Source organism: Amphiura filiformis, chromosome 20, assembly GCF_039555335.1.
Source record: "Amphiura filiformis chromosome 20, Afil_fr2py, whole genome shotgun sequence".
Taxonomy (NCBI): Eukaryota; Metazoa; Echinodermata; class Ophiuroidea; order Amphilepidida; family Amphiuridae; genus Amphiura; species Amphiura filiformis.
Window position 1 is genome coordinate 38,398,102 of NC_092647.1, and position 18,724 is coordinate 38,416,825.

At 36.1% G+C, this 18,724-nt stretch overlaps 1 protein-coding gene across 1 annotated transcript; it reads left to right on the forward strand.

Annotated features, from left to right (window-relative positions):
• Positions 1-152: 152 nt before the first annotated feature.
• On the forward strand, positions 153-17,142 carry LOC140142842 (vacuolar protein sorting-associated protein 72 homolog). The gene is made up of 7 exons (XM_072164860.1): positions 153-279; positions 8,914-9,046; positions 11,412-11,570; positions 12,449-12,608; positions 13,767-13,961; positions 14,914-15,106; positions 16,789-17,142. The coding sequence occupies exons 2-7, from the start codon at positions 8,930-8,932 to the stop codon at positions 17,093-17,095; spliced, it is 1,131 nt and encodes a 376-aa protein (XP_072020961.1). The 5' UTR covers positions 153-279; positions 8,914-8,929; the 3' UTR covers positions 17,096-17,142.
• The last annotated feature ends 1,582 nt before the right edge of the window (positions 17,143-18,724 follow it).

Below are 18,724 nucleotides of genomic sequence, written 5' to 3' on the forward strand. Positions count from 1 at the left end.
ACACTTTTTGTTCAAATAATGGTCAATTTAGAATATTTATAGAGATTAAAGACCAGGAAAAATTAATTTGGTGAGATTGAATACTTGCTGTAATATTATTATTTAGTCATTGTGAAGACTGGATATTTTTAATCAATTTTGGAAATCTATTTTTATAGAAACACTAATGGCATACGCGCTTTCAGAAATTTGTATCACGAGCTATTCATAGTGATTGAAAAATTGAAAAGTGAGGTGCAAAATTCGACCGAAATTCTATCTTCAAACACAGCAAAAACGGTAATTAACGTTATATGTAATTAATTTTTCATATTCTGTAACACAAGGAACTCATAAATTACATATAGATTCATATTTAAAAGATTAAATGAATTCATTTGCGGCATTACCAGTCCATTGACATTGTCAATTGGAATGCTGGACGGTTCGCACCCTTTCAATTTCGGACCCGTGCACTTTCGCCCCCTTTCTATTTCGCACCCGTGCACTTTCGCCCCCTTTTTATACCGCGGGTATTGTGCTGCTGTTGATTGATGCACGATCGATTGCTTGAACTCCCGGCGGTACGGCGTAGTATATATGTTTATAGTGCAGCTGGGGCCGTCGGGCATGCACTTATTAAGTCATGATAAACCCGGGAAGGAAGGAAAGAAAGGATATTTTATAACAAAATAGAGGAACGATTTTTTTTTTTTTTTTTTATATTACAGGCCAGATATTTTAGCAGCAGGCTTACCCAAAATAATGAAATAATTAGAATTCAATGATAAAAATAGTAATAATAATAAATAGTAATAATAATAATAAATTTATATTTAATTATTAATTATAATATGTATAAAAACAGTGAAAATTTGTTCCAACTGACGACCAAAGGATGGATCCAAAAGGATACAAGTGTCAACAAGCAATGGATAAAATTAAAAACAATGAAAGTATGACACAACATCCAATGGGGGAGTAACATAAAACATATAAACAAAGTTAATTTAAGGTTAGCAACTATTTTAAACTGTTGCGATTTGGTAGTTCACAGCATCTTTGCGTAATGGTAATGAGCTTTGGCAAAAATTTCATTGATCATTTCATAGCGAGTGTGTAGAAGAATACAACTATCACAGATATACTTTGTAGGACCTGTGGTTCTTGAGTTCTGTTGTAAAGAGGACTGAAACAACAACACTTTTGTAAAATGTACATAACTCTTTAAACACAATAAATCAAGGAAGCTTTCAAAGTATATGATTTGTAGAATGAACTTTTGCAAAACGCCAAAGTGTTATTTTTCAATAATATATTGATTTAGACAATGAAAATCGATTTGTTGGTTGCTTCGACCAACAAAAGATCGCGTCGCCTTAATAATATAATATGATGATAATAATAATAATATGATAATAATAATAATTATTATAATAATAACAATGGTAATAATATAAACAAAGTTTATTTAATAATATAATATAATGATAATAATATGATAATAATAATAAGAAGTAGAAGAAGACTAACAATGATATGAGGATGAATGCAGATTATTTTATCATATTCATTTATTATAAATTTTTTGTCTCTTAGTGAAATATTGTATTAGTCTATGTACATTTTTGCATTATAATTATCTTTTAACAAACTTTTATATTTTATATTTTAGTAATGTTTTAATATCCACACGGACATGTGGAAGATCAATATTGTATTGAACATGTTTTACCGTGTATAAATAAAGTTATTATTATTATTATTATTATTATTATTATTATTATTATTATTATTATTATTATTATTATTATTATTATTATTATCCCTCACTTTTCTCAAAAAATTGAGATTTTAGACCACTGGAGATTTAATTGCCTAGCAAAAATATCGTCAATTTGAATTACGCTCTGGTGCACCAGAACGAAATTACAACAGTGGCCTATGGAGCAATGTAATACACATAGTCATGCATAACTCGTGATAATGCAAAATCGGAATCAACTGAAATTTTGGGAATAAGATTTTTCAAGGATATCTACCATGTCTACTAAAAATGTCATAAAAAGATTATTCTAGGATCACTAAATACTCCTTTAAGATAGATGTCATTTATAAAGCGCCGGACCCCTATAGCCTGATCATGCAAACGCAAAAAAAAAGAAAGAAAGGAAATAAAGAAAGAAAGGGAAAGAAAAAACGAAATCCAAAGAAATTAAGATGAACTGAACAAATCTAATTGATAGAAATAAATTGATTGTTTAAAACTGTTTATTATGTGCAGCAACATCCAAAAACAAAACAGGGTTCAAAAGACAAAGCAGCTTTCTTGATTAAAAAAAGAAGAAAAAAGGCACTATAAAAACGAAAAAAAAGGAAAAAGAAAAGAAAAATAAAGAAAGAAATTCATCTCCTTTACACGATCTTTATTATCTAAAAAATAGATGCTATATTACATTATTGACATCTTCGAGTTCAAACATCCCGCCTTAAAATTGTCGGCATATTTAGCAGATTAAGATATAAGATGTGCCGTGGTGTTAATAAAGCATCGCCATAATGAGTCCGTGATTGACAGGCCAGTAAACAAAATGAATCATGAACACATAAATGTCAATCATTTACAATGCAGAATTGATAGCATTTTTTCCACAAATTTGTTTATTTACTTTATGTTATTTATTAAAACCATATTTATACAGGGCTACCTTTCAGATAAATCTGCTATTACAGGGGCTCTGTGTCATAAAAACAATATACATAACAATTTGTAGAATTATACATAAGCCTATTATGTATAATGCATAAACATCAAAATGCATAAACATCAAAAAATTATACATCAAATATATCAAAATTCATTAAAAGTATTTACATTTCTTTGTTTTATACAATTTACGTAACACTTGTAGAAATATATATTAAATTAAAGGAGTATTTCGTGATCCTAGCATCCTCTTTTTATGACATTTTTCAGTACATATCCACGAAAAAAGCATATTCCCAAAATTTCAGTTGATTCCGATTTTATGCGTTTGGGAGTTATGCATGATTATGTGTATTACACTGCTCCATAGACAATACGTTGTAATTTCGTTCTGGTGCACCAGAACGAAATTCAAATTTCATGATATCTTTGCTAAACTAATTAATCTGCAAGAAATATTTTGTACATAAACATTATGTAGCCAGAGTATTCCAGTGATATAAAAATCTCAACTTTTTTTGAGAAAAGTGGGGGATGAGGCTGTGGATCACTTAAGTGCCCTTTAATTAAGAACACAGACAAAATACATCATTCATTAAAAGACATAAAAGTTAAAACATTTGGTTCATTATTTACATTTCTCATTAAAACAAACAGGAAACTTTCCTGATTAATAATATTTTACGATCGTACGTCAAGAGGCATATGGCACTTTTGCATGTCTGTTTACGGTACCCTACCATTGATTGGACCCACACCATACCCGGCGCTTTCGCGTAAGTCATTCATTACATAATGGGTTGAAGGAGTCACACTTTAAACAATCACGCTGTCCGCGCGGGTCCGGCGACTTGTCAAGCAATCGATCCGCATGCGGGTGTGTTCTGGGACTAATATATGCGTGCTACTGCCTAGTCACCGTGAGGCTACCATTGCATTGATTGAACCCATGTCACGCCCCGCGCTTTCGCGCACTAGTGGCAGCTAATACTCATGTGAAGAAAGGTGGTGAAAGTCGGCACAGCATTATCGAAAAGCTGCTGCAGGCATTTGTTTTGCTTGTGCGAATTTGTCTTTAAGAAATTTGCTAAATATTTTTTTCCATTAGTGTCATGTCAAAGAAGATCAATTCGGCAACATAAAGATGGGATAAAATTATAAATTATAAGGCATCATATTTTTGGCCATATCAATATTAGGCCCTATAAATTTTATAATTTATAGGCCATAAATAATTGAATACTAAATTATATAGCCTATTATAAAGTACTAATAAGGTAACATAATTCTAATAACAATAATATAATAATAATTAATATAATAATAATAATAATAATAATAATAATAATAATAATAATAATAATAATAATAATATAATAAAAATAATTAATAGGCTTAAAATAAAATAAAATAGAAATGAAATAAAATAAAATAAAATAGGCCTAAGTAAAACAAAATAACAAATCAAAAACATAATGAATACCAATCTTTAGTGAAGCACATTTAATATATCGTAATAATATAGGCCTATTAAATTCAATCGAACCGGAGAGTCCATCAACATACTATTTGCTTTTGTACACGCTGGACCCAGTACCGGTACTGCAAACACAGACAATCAACACTCAAAAGTCAACCAATACTATACACATACAACACCCCACTGTACGCCGGGGAGTTGAAGCGATCGATCATCAATCAACAGCAGCACATTACCCGCGGTTTAAAAAGGGGGCGAAAGTGCACGGGTGCGAAATTGAAAGGGGGCGAAAGTGCACGGGTCCGAAATTGAAAGGGTGCGAACCGTCCTGTTTCCGTCAATTGCATGATGAATGGCTGCATGAAATATATAAATATGCAAAAATATCATGATGATGGCGATGTGATAAGACGTACGTTGTTGGAGCTCCAGGAAAATACCAAGAAATTATGGAAAAATCATCCCAGAATTTCTTAGGACTGAGCCGACAACTAAACCAAGTTCTAAATGCTCTGGATACACATCACTTGGAACCAGTTTGGACTTTAAAGGAAACCAGAGGAAATATTCGTCTGGATATAGTATGGAACAAACCGCAGTTCAAATTTCCGCGCATCATCTAAACAAAGGAACCAGCGGTAGAAAGCGACCAAGCAATCAACTTGGGTTTACCGGGCGTAGGAGCGAGGAGACTAAACCAACTACTTCCCCAGGAACTATCGCTACGACTACGATTAAAGAAAAAGGTACTGTTACTGTCGGTAAAAAGCACGAAAAAAGGAAGAAAAGAAAGTCACCATCAGCTAGAAAGAGAGATAAGGAAAGATACAACAAATGGAAAGAAGGAAAGAAACTTAAAAATTTCTCCACATCGTCGTCAGATTTTACTGAGACAAAACCCCCACCTAGTAATGATAGCTGTAAAGACATTGAACCCGAGATATTTTCATCTCATGTAGAACTGAATCTGAGGAGGACTGAAGTTATAGACAAGGAACCCGACAAGGAATCGGAATTGGATTATCCTTTTACTCCCCGGTCTTGTTCTTCTGACTGTAATGAAAGACAAAAGGAGGCATTGGAAGTTGAACTGGAAAAAGAAGCTGAGCAGGAATATTTAGCTGAACCTAACGCGACTGAATCTCTCTTAGCTTCAATCCAGAACAACCAAATTGAGTTGCTTGATTTGTATCAAGCTGTTGAAAGAGAAGCCGAGGAGGAATATGATAGTGATGAAATTAATGAAGCTATCTCACGCAAGATGGTGCTATAACGCTAAGTGTCTAAAGCCAGAAACCCAAGTTTCTGGAGGACTTAAAAGGTGCACAAGGTGTAACATAGCAGCTTATTGCAGCCGAGATTGCCAAGCAGAGCATTGGAAAGCAGCCCATCGTTTTGCTTGCAGAAAGAATCCATAATTTTATTGTCTTCTTTCATGTAAACTCGCTGAACTGCAACTTTATCACTTTGTTGTTTGTCATAATTTGCATAGTATTGATTGGTGGAGTTTTGTGATTTCGTCAGTTATATTGATTTGTGGTTTGTCATCATCGTGCTTCAATTGGTGAACGTAATTTGTTATGTACTGGCACAACCTGTGAATTTGTTGATTGTGCTTCGTGATCATCTGTGTACATGTTTTTGATGTAAACTACTGATGTTTTATCATCAGCTTTCTACACCTTTTTGGTGGTGCGCCTGAAATAAAAGGCGGGAAATCCTTAACTGAACTGAACTGAACTGAACTGATGCCATGTCACGAATCATGAGCCAATGCCAGCTTGTCCATGCATTGCTATCAGTCACTGATCAGAACATGCATACATGGCCTGTTCGTGGAAGCTTAAAGCTGAATTTATACTCGATCGCTTTTGCAGAAAAGCGATTTTCACGTATGCTCAGTGTTTACATTTAGAGCTCGAGCGTCAAGCCGATCAATCGATTCAAATCGCGGAGAGGCAAAAACGACGTCGCTTTTGCAAGTTGAAGAAACCTCAACTTCCCAGCGATATCGCTTGACACGTGAATGCGTCAACCAATCATATACAACCAACTGGATCTATTATTTTGCTAATTATTTTGCTAAAATTTACCGTAATTATTGACAGCAACTGATGTTTTAAAAATGTATTTTGAGGCATTTAGAATATTTTAATTGTCGTCTGCAATCGCTATCGCCGTGATAAGTATAAATGCAAAAGCGATGAACGATGCATCGCAAAATTCGGCGATTGCCCATTGCTTTCCAAAAGCGTTTAATTGCAATCGCTCGGCGATCAAGTATAAATTCAGCTTAACAAATTGTTCCTCCTCCATTTGATGCTAGAGTGCCTTGCTATGGTTCGGTGGACAGCGGTGCAATTTTTGCACCGGAGGACGTTATACTGTTAATTTTGAAATTTGGATCAAGTTATTTCGATGTGTCTTGAACTGTATCTTTTGAGCAAGATTTGTCTATTTTGGACAGTGTAAAGATTTGCTGAAATGTAATTTTAGCAGCATTTTTGATGCAATCGCCTGTCGTGATCAACTGTGTTTAATTCTGAAGTTCCATTGCCAATGACAAGTCAACGTTTGCCAGTCGGGAGATGGATTGATTTGCCCAGCGCTAGGTTTTCCCAAATATTGATGACATCATTTAATGAGCAGCACTGTTTTCGATCTGCCTTATTTGGATAGCGATTTACCTTATTTGGATACGATCAGATAATTTGTGTTCGTGAAATTCAGTACACAGTTTTGTTAGTGCTTAAATGCCCATTTTAAGGCCCATGAAAGTCAATTCCGAGGAATCCGAGTTTATCGTCACTTTTTTTTCCAGGTTGGTGAGGTGACTTTTTCATTATTTCATCAGATTTCATTATTGACCTAAAATGTGTGTTGATTTAAAGCCAAACTCATACATGTGATTTATAAACATGTTTTTTATATATGGGTAAGGACTAGAAAAGTTAGAAAAGAGCCTGGTTTTGCTTCCAAGTTATGAATATATGTTTTACAAACAAAAATATATAATGTTTCCAATTGCTAAAACTGGGGAAAACACTGATACTTTGAAAATAATGAATTATTTTGTCATTTTTGAAAATTTGACACGGGTATTTTTGGTTTCCAAAAAGTGACGCGGGCGGGGGACGATAAACTCGGAATCGACTTTCACGCACCTAATGCTCTTTAAAAGCATCAATTTCCAGTTTCATTACAGCTGTTCTAGACTTTACGTTTATACAGTGGCATAGCCAGTGGGGGGCCAGGGGGCCGGTTCTCCCCTGCTCGTCATGGCTGTTGGTTCACGTAAGGCCGTAGGTAGACGGAAGGCGTTGAGTGAAGAAAAAAAAATTTGGTTTAACAATATACTATTTTTTACCCAGGGTGACAGAAAAAGGGAGAATTGTAAAAAACATGATGAAGATTTGTGAATGAAATTAAATTTTACATTTAAGTTGTGTGTTTTTATGTTGGTACCACCTATAATTTTTTTTTTTTTTTTTTTTGCTCTTCACTTTTTCAAACCATGCAAAAATTTTTGGGTCAACAAATCACAACTTCCGTCGGTTCCAAAATCCTGGCTACGCCACTGCGTTTATAGGATGTCATTGATCTTTTGTACACTTGTCGCTTGGGAAATAGGATTGACGCATTAAGGCAGCTGTGTACTCTCAGACATGCATGTAGTAAAAGTGCCATAACTTTGTAATTATTCACATAAGACATATAAAAGTATACATTTTTATAAAGGCAATACATCAATGAATCTTAATATAAATACAGATTTGGTGTAAAACAACAATTATGAAGAAAATCACAAAAAGTGAGTTTTGGCAATTTTTGTTCGGTACATCATAACAAAAAAACACTCTTTCCTAAAATTTTTGTTTTATTTTTTTCTTAATCTTGAGACACCATTCCAAAAACGTTTTTTTTTTAGTTTTTTGATATTGGCCTTATTTTGTGAGATATTGACCATATACGGCATCAAAATGAACTTTTTAAAATTCACAAACGCCTATTTGCACAAAATGATGCCTAAAATTGGAAATAGACCAAAATATAAAAAAATGAGAAAACCGTTTCTTAAGTCGATTATGCTTTTTATGATGAGCATAATTGCTTACCTATAGATGCTGTATTTATTGAGTTATCGTGTACCTAAATCGTCATTTTACCGAGAAAATGAACATTGAAATAAAGGCCGTTGAAGTTTAAATTGGTCACATTTTGCACTTTGATCGAAGCTCACAGGAGAATGCGGCAGTTCTTGTTTTTCTACCTTACATTATGTAAACATCGGGTAAATCCACAGCCCCTTGAGAAGTTTGGGCGAAATCTATTCATATCTTGATGTTTAAATCAAGGGAAAGAACTTTCCGTGGTGCTTCCATAAGATGCGCCGCGCATGCAGATAAGCATTGCGTATGCGTAGCGTATCTGTGCGTTAACAAATTGCTCGTCTACAAAACGCGATGCGTTGTTGCGCGATATACCCGATGGTACAACAAAGATTTTCTTTCCTTTTAAATTGCGGAACGAAAGTGAAATAGTGAAATAAAATCCATAAAATAGAGCAGTTGGAGTTAACAAATCTGGATTTTCTTTCCTTGTATTTATAAAAAACATAACAAAGTAAATACATTTCAAAAAAGCTCAATTTCGCGAAAGAAACAATGTCTAGAGTACACAGCCGCGTTAAGTCGAGTCTAGTCTCTAGTTGACTGTCTTTTACTTTTTTGTTTTGTTTTTTACCTAGGTTGGAATAAGTAATCATGTCGTTGGCAAGTACAAGAGAAAAGCGTTTCAATGCTGGCAATCGCATGAGTCGTATGCTGGAAGAGGAACAAGAAGATGACTTTTATAAAACGACCTATGGTGGTTTTGCTGAGGTAAATTTATATGTCATTATGATGACACTTTTAAGTTCTTACACTTTTTTTTATATAGTTTGCTAACTTCTTTAAAAAAAAAATAAAGGAATGTATTATTGATTAGAACTTTGGGTTACCATGCATACCTGTAGCTCTAGTTGGTAAATATTTATGCACTTGTGCATCGTGAAACAATTCTAAATGTTTTTATCTATCACCGGCATTAGCTTTGAAGTTCAGCGTGTTCTGCGTTAGCTTAGCGGTACTTGGTGCATGTACATACTTTTACGTACGCGATCAACGTGCTGCATATGTACACGCAAGAAACCAAGCTAGCCAACGCAGCACACGCTGAACTTCAAAGCTAGTGCCATTGACTGAAGGTAGATACAGGCGACGGATGACATGATCGAGCCTGCAACTTGTGAAACCGCCCGGCCGTATGGCATTTTCCAATATAGTCGGTTAGGGGTCATATTGAAATACCCTACCACGCTTTCACACAGAAAGAAGGCAGGATTCCCCTCGCTAAGCACCCGCCTCAGGAAAGCTTGGTCATAAAACGGATGGATTATTTTATTTTAATTTTATTATTAGATCTTATTTTGCCTGGGGAGCAAACTCAGTGGTCCACACTGATTTCCAGTCTGGCCCAGGGGTCAAACAAAATACATCAAAAATACAAATGAAATACATACAAAAGAATAAACAAATAACATCATGAACACACCAAGGAAGCACATCTGTGCTGGTTGGCTTATATGCATCAGTGATACACCCTGCCTTTTGAAGTGGTCTGGTGACAAGGATTATAATAAAAGTTTATCAAAGACTGGCAATTTTATTGATTGTTGAACTAATTGAACTAATCGGCTCATCGCACAACCCAGGAAAGCACGCTCCTAATTTAAGTGGCTAATTGCAGTGTTATAATCACACAGGATTTTAACAAAAGAAGGCTAGCACAGGAAAGCTGCAGGATGGCGCACACCTTCCTGTGTAAGGGAATTTCAATATGAGTCCTTAGTTTTGTGGGGTTCACTATCGAACCCCAACGGTTTTAGCTTGTATTTATATTATTTATCAACATGGGCCTATTTGTTTGTGATATTTCAAGCGTTTTAAAATTTCAATATAATCCCATTCAATTACACGGTTGACGATGAAAATTTACTGAATTTAGATAATGCAATGCGGCCACCACCTGGGTAGATAAATAGACTATATAAGCCAACACTTACTATCAGAAACACTTGAGATTTTGGTGCTCAGTGGTGTTCTATTGAAAAACAGTGATCAAAACTCTTTGGACACAGATTGTACAAAAGCGGCCTTGACACCCTCTCCCCCAACATCTGTGATATTTGTGGTTGAGCAGACTCAAGCCAATTAGCATGATTAGTGGGAATTGTTTTGGCAAACTCAAGCTTTTGGTGTAGTTGTCATACAGTTTTATATCACTCATACATAAATTCTAGACAGTTCATTGGTTGATTACCGCTTATCATTTTTACTATCACCCTCTCCGTGTGATAGTCTTTACCATCATGTGCTCTGTCAGAGTGCGCCTGCCATAAAGCCGGCGCTGACTCTTGGACTCGCCAATTTAGTAATGGAGTGGACCCCAAAATGTGAAGTATATCACAGCAAAACATGGTGTTATGTTGATGAAAAAATGCATTTCCTACCTTAAATAGTATTTTAGTAATAGAATTTATGCATGAGTGATATAAAACAAATATTAACTGTCTTGAATTCGTGTAATGGTCGAAATATAATCACTTGGTGAAAGATGTATTGTTCAATTCCACTTGCCGTTCCGGCTCGTGGAATGGAACAATCCATCTTTCACCTCGTGATTATATTTCAACCATCACACTCATAGACAGTTAATATTTGTATACTGTTGAATTATGTTTGATTTGTTTGCAAAATACTGTAACATAGCATGATATTTTAGCATCGATATCTTTAAAATATCCATCTATAAGATTTTTAGATGGATATTTCAAAATATCTATGAAGTGCCAGACTTAGACCTGAGTGCAAGAAGACCGAAAGTCCATTTGGCCCCTCAACATGTATACACTAAAGTTACGTATAGCTTCTTAGGGTTTTATAATGTTTAATACATGTTCTAGGGTGAAAACATCATAAAGGGTGTGAAAGATTTGTTTTGGCCCCTGAACATGTATAAAACATTACCAAACTATACGAAACTATACGCAACTTTAGTGTATACATGTTGAGGGGCCAAGTGGACTTTCGGTCTTCTTGCGCTCAGGTTTATTCAAAGGTAATGGCAGGTAATTAAATAAAATCTTTTTTTTTAAAAATTGTTGTTCAAAATACAAGTTACCATGGAAATTGACAATCATTACAGGAATCTGGCGATGATGAATTTACCAGTGACGACGAGAGTGACCGTGATTCACCTTCATCAGATAGCGACATCAGTGCACCTGAAGATGATGAACCAATTAGCGATGATGATGAGAATGAACCAAAGAGGAAAAGACGAGTTGTCACCAAAGCATACACGGTAGGTGAAGTAATAGCCATGTATTCTGTATTCAAGTGGTTGTGCTGCATAGAAGATATCGTACACTTCCCATAATGCATTTCTCCCATTTCAAATTTCTGTACTGATTTGCTATATAGTGCAGCTTGGGTCGATAGTGAAGCTATGTACTTCAATGAACAGAGGACATCGAGATCTTTCAAACTGTGTTTATTTTTTAACTATCGACCCATGTTTAACGAGACAACTTTTAGTGAACCTGTACAAAGTATTAAGGGACTATGCAATAATTATGAGCCCGGGGGGGTAAAATTTCCAAACGGCTCGCCAAAAATCGCTTTCTCCCGGCCCGCCAAAAATTGCTTTCCCCCTTTGCACATGCACTTCCCCCTCCCCCTTTGGCGCGCCAAAAATTTCGTTTCCTCCACCCAATTTTACCCTCCCCCCAAGGGCTCATAATTATTCAGAGGTGTTTTTTTTTTTTTTTTTTACATTTCCGGGATTGGATGATGATAATTCGTCATAATTTTTTTTGAGGGGGTGATACCCTGCAGCCTATTCCCCGGACAACCCCCTTGCACTTCCGGAAATTTGGCGAGGTGCTCGCCTTTGGCTCGCATGTTTTTCAGGGAGTGGATCGTTACCTCACTTACACCGCTGATTATTGCACAGCCCCTAATGGGATTGTCATTTGATGAATTGAGGTGATGTATCATGTTGCAAAGGGTGAGGTGAGGACAAGCAAATTTGTTTTTTCTTCATCTACCTGCTTTATATAAAATATTTCACCAGGTTGATATGTGTATGGTGTGTATCCTTATGATCTCATCTATGTTGAGCTATAACTACTTTTAATTTTCTACCAAGATTTTTTGTTTATGTTCCACCTTTTTCTGTAGGAACCACTTAAAAAACCAGCAGCAGCTCCAAGCACAAGTTCCAGTTCAGTTAGTAAAGAAAAGAAGAAAAGCAAGCCTATTAAGGAGACTCCTAGATCATCAAGTAGAAAACAGCTACCAAAGCAGCATGAGGCAGATCTTGATTTTGCTGATTACAATGGTAAGGAAAATTGTCATTGGTCTATTCTAGTTGAAATCCATACACCCCCGCATGGAAGACATGACATTAATCTCCCACACAGGGGGTGTAGACTTCAAATGGAGTTAACTCAATCAGGTAGGCCCATTTGAAATTCACACTCCCTGTGTGGGAGATTAAGGTCATGTCTTCCATAGGGGGTGTAGGGATTTCAACTGGAATACCCCATTAGAATTAACTTTCTCCAAGTCCTCTGCATTTCTATAGTGTAGTAAGCACATTTCTCTATCAATTGAAGATTTTTTATAATATCAAATCCATTTTTATGGCTATAGACAATTTGCTAGTATAAATACATGCATACAACATACATAGTGTGCATCATGTATAACTCCCCAGCTGGTCTAAGTGATGTGATCACAGAGTTCCATTTACTTTGAAAAATGTGCGCAGCATTTTTTTAGCGAAAACCTTATTTAGGTGATGTTCTTATAATATTAGCATATGTTTACATTGTAAAAATTGGTATACAAGCTGAAATTTGTGTAGCAGGTTGTCCAAAATGGGGAGCATTTTGCTCCACGACACAAGTTAAATCGAAACCTGTGTGACCAGTGCATGGGGTACACCCTGTCAGTCCGAAACCCTGTCAGTCTGAACCACCGCTTTAAGCTAACGCTCACCCTAACCCTAACACTTAACCTAAACCTGACCCTAATCCTAAAAATTTGGACTAGCGGTGGTTTGGACTGACGGTGTTTCGGACTGACGGGGAGACCCCAGTGCATGTGGTGTGAGAGTACTCTGTCTCTTGTCACTGCTTGTATGTAGGGTGCTTAGATTGGATGAGCAGCCAACAACTTGGCTAGTACTACTGTCTGCCAAGCCCTACACAGATTAGGAACACAGTGAAAATAAGGAATACTCTTGTTAATCCAGACAAGTCCCTGATATAATTACAGCATTAATATATCAACCAAATTGGGGTTTTGCTTATGTGGTGAAAGTGAGCTAAGAAAAGAAAAAGAAAAGAAAAATGAAGCAGGAAAGAAATAAGCTATTCAAGGCAGAAACATTGAATCAAGGCTTTCATAGGAATTACATTTGTACAGATTGAATGTATCAAATTTGGCTGACTGTATTTTGTTGTTGATTCACAAGTTTTAATTTTGTCCACAGTTCGTAAATCAAGACGTTCTACTACCATGATGAAGCATACAGAATTCCAGATGCGGATGCAGGAGAGAGAGATTAAAGCCAAACAGCTCAAAGCTACCATAGCTAAGCGTACCACACCACTTGTAAGAAGACTAACACAAGAAGAATTATTGGAAGAGGCTAAGGTTACAGAGAAAAAGAACCTGGCTTCATTAGGTATGAGGTCAAATCGTTGTCTGCATCTCAAAGGGCTGCCTTGTGTGATTGTTATTAATTGTGATAAGATACACTGTAAAATCAATTTTATATATTAATTTTGAGTTATTATCACAATATTGAAATCTCATGTCCATTCACAAAGAAAGAAGCATGGCAAAATATAAAATAACAACATGAAATGGGCAATTCCAAGGGCATCATTCTGCAATACAACAATGATAATAAAAGTCACACAAGGCAGCCTTTCGAGATATGACTCTATGGGATGCAGAGACAAAATAAATTGGCTCCATTGCCGAAGAACATGTGAATATGTTTTTTTAAATAGATATCGGCACTATGCAAATGCTTTTTCATTGGTTGAATTTCAGTATTATTTTGCATGGAATTGCCGGTTTGAATTTCATAAGACAGTGCGATCCCTAAAAATGACCACCTTAGGTCAAATAAGGTACCGTATTCATTCCAATAAGTGCCCAGGGCACTTTACAAAGTCATTTTGGGTGTGTGCTTATTTTTTACCTGGTTTACTTAATTTTTTTTCGTAAGGGCTGTAACCGGCCATTTATTAGAGACAAATTTACCTACGTTATAATGGGGTCCCGAGACGTTCTAGTAGCTTTTCTGATGCAGTAAATGTATTGCAAGTTTATACAGGACATCAAATCCTCAAGCTATTTCACTGTATCAATGTCTATCAGTCACTTCAACATTAATGGTACCCTTTAGCAAATTGAAAATACCCTGGGTGGGCGCTTATTGGCGTATGGGCGCTTATTGGAACAAATACGGTACTTGAAGTTTTTTCCCCAGGCTTGCTTCTTAAAAACAAAGTTCTTCCCACTTCAATGTATTTTCATCTGTCTTTATATCCATGTTGTGTTGTGTTGTAGCCACAGTATTAAACACAAATCCTTTCTCAATTTTGTCCAACTTCTCTAATTTTCAGAAATGTATCACAAACTTGAAGCAGAGAGACTAAAAAAGACCAAAGTACGCAAGAAGGTTTCCCTGAACTCATTTGTTCGGTATCATTCAATGTCTATGCCAGTAATACAGCCAGTAGTACAGCAGCCAGCAGTACAACAGCCAGCAGTAATGCCCAATATGATTATCAATGTGGACCAGGTGATGGACACAGGGTAAGAAATTAAGAGATAACATGCTCTTTATTTATGGGTGGTGCAGTAAGTATGCATAGCCCAGCCCCCCCCCCCCCCCCATGTTCATGTGTTTAAATCGGGGAATACCTTTTGAGGAGAGTGAGAGCAATTATTGTTCTCTACTGCTCTCCTTAAATATCTGATATAGGAGAGTGATTTTAGCTCTCCTTACATTCTAATGTAAATGCTCTAAACAGCTCTCCTTCAAGGCTCCAGAAGCACTATTTAAGGTTGGTCTGAACCCTGGAATTATGGAAACTTTCGGGCCTCATAACTGCTAAATTGTTGGTCTAAAGTATATAAAAGTATACATATTTAGAATGGCAAAGACTTGATAAGTTCATCTGTGAGGTCAAATTTGGGCCAAAATGCTCATTTTTGGCCCAAAATTTAAAAAAAAACGGCTTTTTTGGCCCACTTCTTTTTCGTTAAACGTAACAAAAAAATTCTTGGGCCAAATTTTTTTTTATTAATTTTTAAAAACTAGACAAAAATATCTAGGGACCGTTTTTTCATTTTTTAAATTTCGACCAACTTCAAGAAATTTGCACCAAAAATGGTCAAAAAATGCTGAATTTTCAAAAAAATCATAAAAAGCCCGATTTTTGCCCAAATTTCAAATATTTTTGGTGAAGTTGGTCAAAATTCAAAAAAATAAAAAAACGGTCCCTAGATATTTTTGTCTAGTTTTTAAAAATTAATAAAAAAAAAATTTGGCAGTTATGAGGTCCGAAAGTTTCCATAATTCCAGGTTCAGACCAACCTTAATGCTCTCCTACAAATACCAAAAGACAATCCCTGTCAAATGTTCATGTGTGGCAAGTTTTCCTGATCGCTACACTCCCATCACATCATATGACAATTGAAAGATATAAATTTAGTTTAGCATGTGTAAGGGGGGGGGGGGGCAGGCAAGGGGTCAAGCGATTCATCCCAGGGGTACACATAGTTATTTCACAGCACCTTATGCAATCAGGATTTCTGAGGAGGCTTGAAAAATAAAGAAATACATAAGAAATGTTAGAGTTATTATGAAACTCTAAAAATAGATGGTATGAAGACTTATCTTTAGTTTGTTTTAAGTTTTAAATTAATATACAATTCTGATTTGCAATTGTGGCTATTTTACTGCAAGCCCGATTAGCTGTACAAACTACCTTGAAGCGAAAGCCCTACTTTTGGTTCAAGTTCCTTGGGGAATTAGTCAAGGTTAAAATTTATCCATGTTAATTCTGTTCTGTCTGATCAAAGTAACAGGTGTATTGTCAGTTCTTCTGTTGAGAACTGGGCAAGCAGGGCTTCCTGTTTAAGGGGAGTGGGATGGCAGGAGTATAAGTTATATTGTGTATAAGACCAATAATATATCAATTTAATGAAAATTTCGGGCATTTTCTTTTCCAAGAAAAGTCATGTGGAAAATTATGATACCCCATATATCAAGCATTTGGATCTCCTTATAGAACCCATACCATCCCTCTTGTGTGTCGGCTGTATTTGTCACAATATTTGAGCGCAAACACCGCTATGTCATGTTCCCCTCTGACCCACCTTAAAGAACAAAATGAATTTGAATATTCTTATTAGTATGACCAAAGAGAGTTAGTCAACTTATGAGAAAATATAATCATAATCATACTTCTTTGTTTTTTTCACTGTCACAGATCACCACCTCCACCCAAGTCACCTGTCCAGCGTTGCACCCGTAACTTCATCACATTCAGCGACGATAAGCTCTACCACGAAGCCTTCCCAAAGAAGATGCTAAAGACAAGATCAAGACCTGCCAGACATGTATGCCCTATCACCCGGCAGCAGGCCAAGTATCTAGACCCCATTACTAGTATACCATATGCTAATAAGCATGCCTTCAAAATTATCAGGGACACCTACATGCCAGAGCTGGAGCAGCAGATGGGGAAACACAAAAAGTCATCCAAAAAGAAGGAGAGTAGTGTTAGCTCAAGTTGAAAATTTTGTCACAAGAACTTATAATGCTAGCCAAGATACGTACAAGACAATTAGGGCGAGTTTCTCGACAGGAGTCTTAGTAAGCCTTAGGCTTAAGGTGGCCTTGAGGCTACTAAGCCTAGTCCGTTCTCGAAGCCCGAGTCTTAACTCTAGCCGGATTTCTTCAAGGCAAATCCAACCTAGTCTTAGTGGCCTTGCAGGCTTAACGCTTGACAACCTCGTCCCTTTCTACCAGCGACTTCATTGTATAGGCTGTTGGAGGTAGATGTGTATAAGCTGTGGTCCTCACGGTTTACCGTACTAACATGGTTGCCGTCTCATTATCGCAATGTTCGGCAAGCAAAGACAAGTAGACCCCGGTCTTGGGCTTATACCGTACACAACTTGATGTAAGAATATTGTGTCTGTTTTTGCGTCTTTTATGTATTATTATTTTATTTCCACTTGAATTTTTATGAGTCAAACTTGTATGAATGATACGTCTATGCTTTTTACTCGTGATTTTTCTTGCATCCAAAAAAGGTTAAAACTGTAAACCTAATGGAAAGGAATCGGTGATTCCCCTAAAAAGTAAAGCAAAAATTGTTTCACACTTCAAACAAATCATTCTAATGTTTGTCAAAAGTAAAACATTATTTAAGGATATTTTTGGTGCAAAAACATAACCAAACATTATTTGACAACCAACGTGCTATCTACTGCTGCTATTTTCAGTAGTCTTCTCAGATCTCACATGAAGTTATCTGTTGGTACAATTATTTAAGTAGAAGATATAGCAATATAGGCATCTTATCCGTAAATTCAGTTTTCATACTGCATGCATTATTGTTTCGTGTCAAATATTTACTATGTCTTTACCAATTTTGTCCTTCTATTGTATTAAACTGATGTCCAACCTGGTATAATATAGCCACTCCAAAATAATATTGTAATACTTATGAAAAAGTCAGATACGAGTATCAAACTAAAGGCTTGGATAGGGACAGGTGGAATCATCAGGTCTTCATGATGATGATGATGATGATGATGATGATGATGATGATGATGATGATGATGATGATGATGATGATGATGATGATGAAAGAATTTTTTTAAAATTATATTCGTTGCTAAAAATAATCACCATTCAAAATGAGTAGGGCTTATGATATCAACAGCTATTTAAAAAAAATTCAACTAACCTAAATAAACACTAAAATAAAAGGCTGAAATGTTCAACTAAATCGAAAATTTCTTACTCACAGTGTCGAACTAGACCTTTTCAATTCGGCGTGGGGTGGGGGCAAGCGGGGCCAACATAATAAATGAGGGACAGGCATCGTTCATGCTGTTTAGGTTTACCCTTTTTTCATGGGGCGAGCAAGAGGCAAGAGCTCCCCCGCTCCCCCCGTAGTTACGCCACTACTTACTCATGTTAATTGAAAGACCGTAAAAAATATGAAAGAAAAACTTTGCGTTTGAATATAAAATAATTGAAATAGACCAAGGCTTACGACCTAAGACCTGCTCTGAGGCAGGGCCAAGAAAAGCCGCTGTAAGCCTGGTCTAACAGGCTTGCGTAGACTACGGCTACAGAAGACTGATTTCGAGAAATGCAAATTTTACTGAAGCCTGGGGCTAATCCTACAA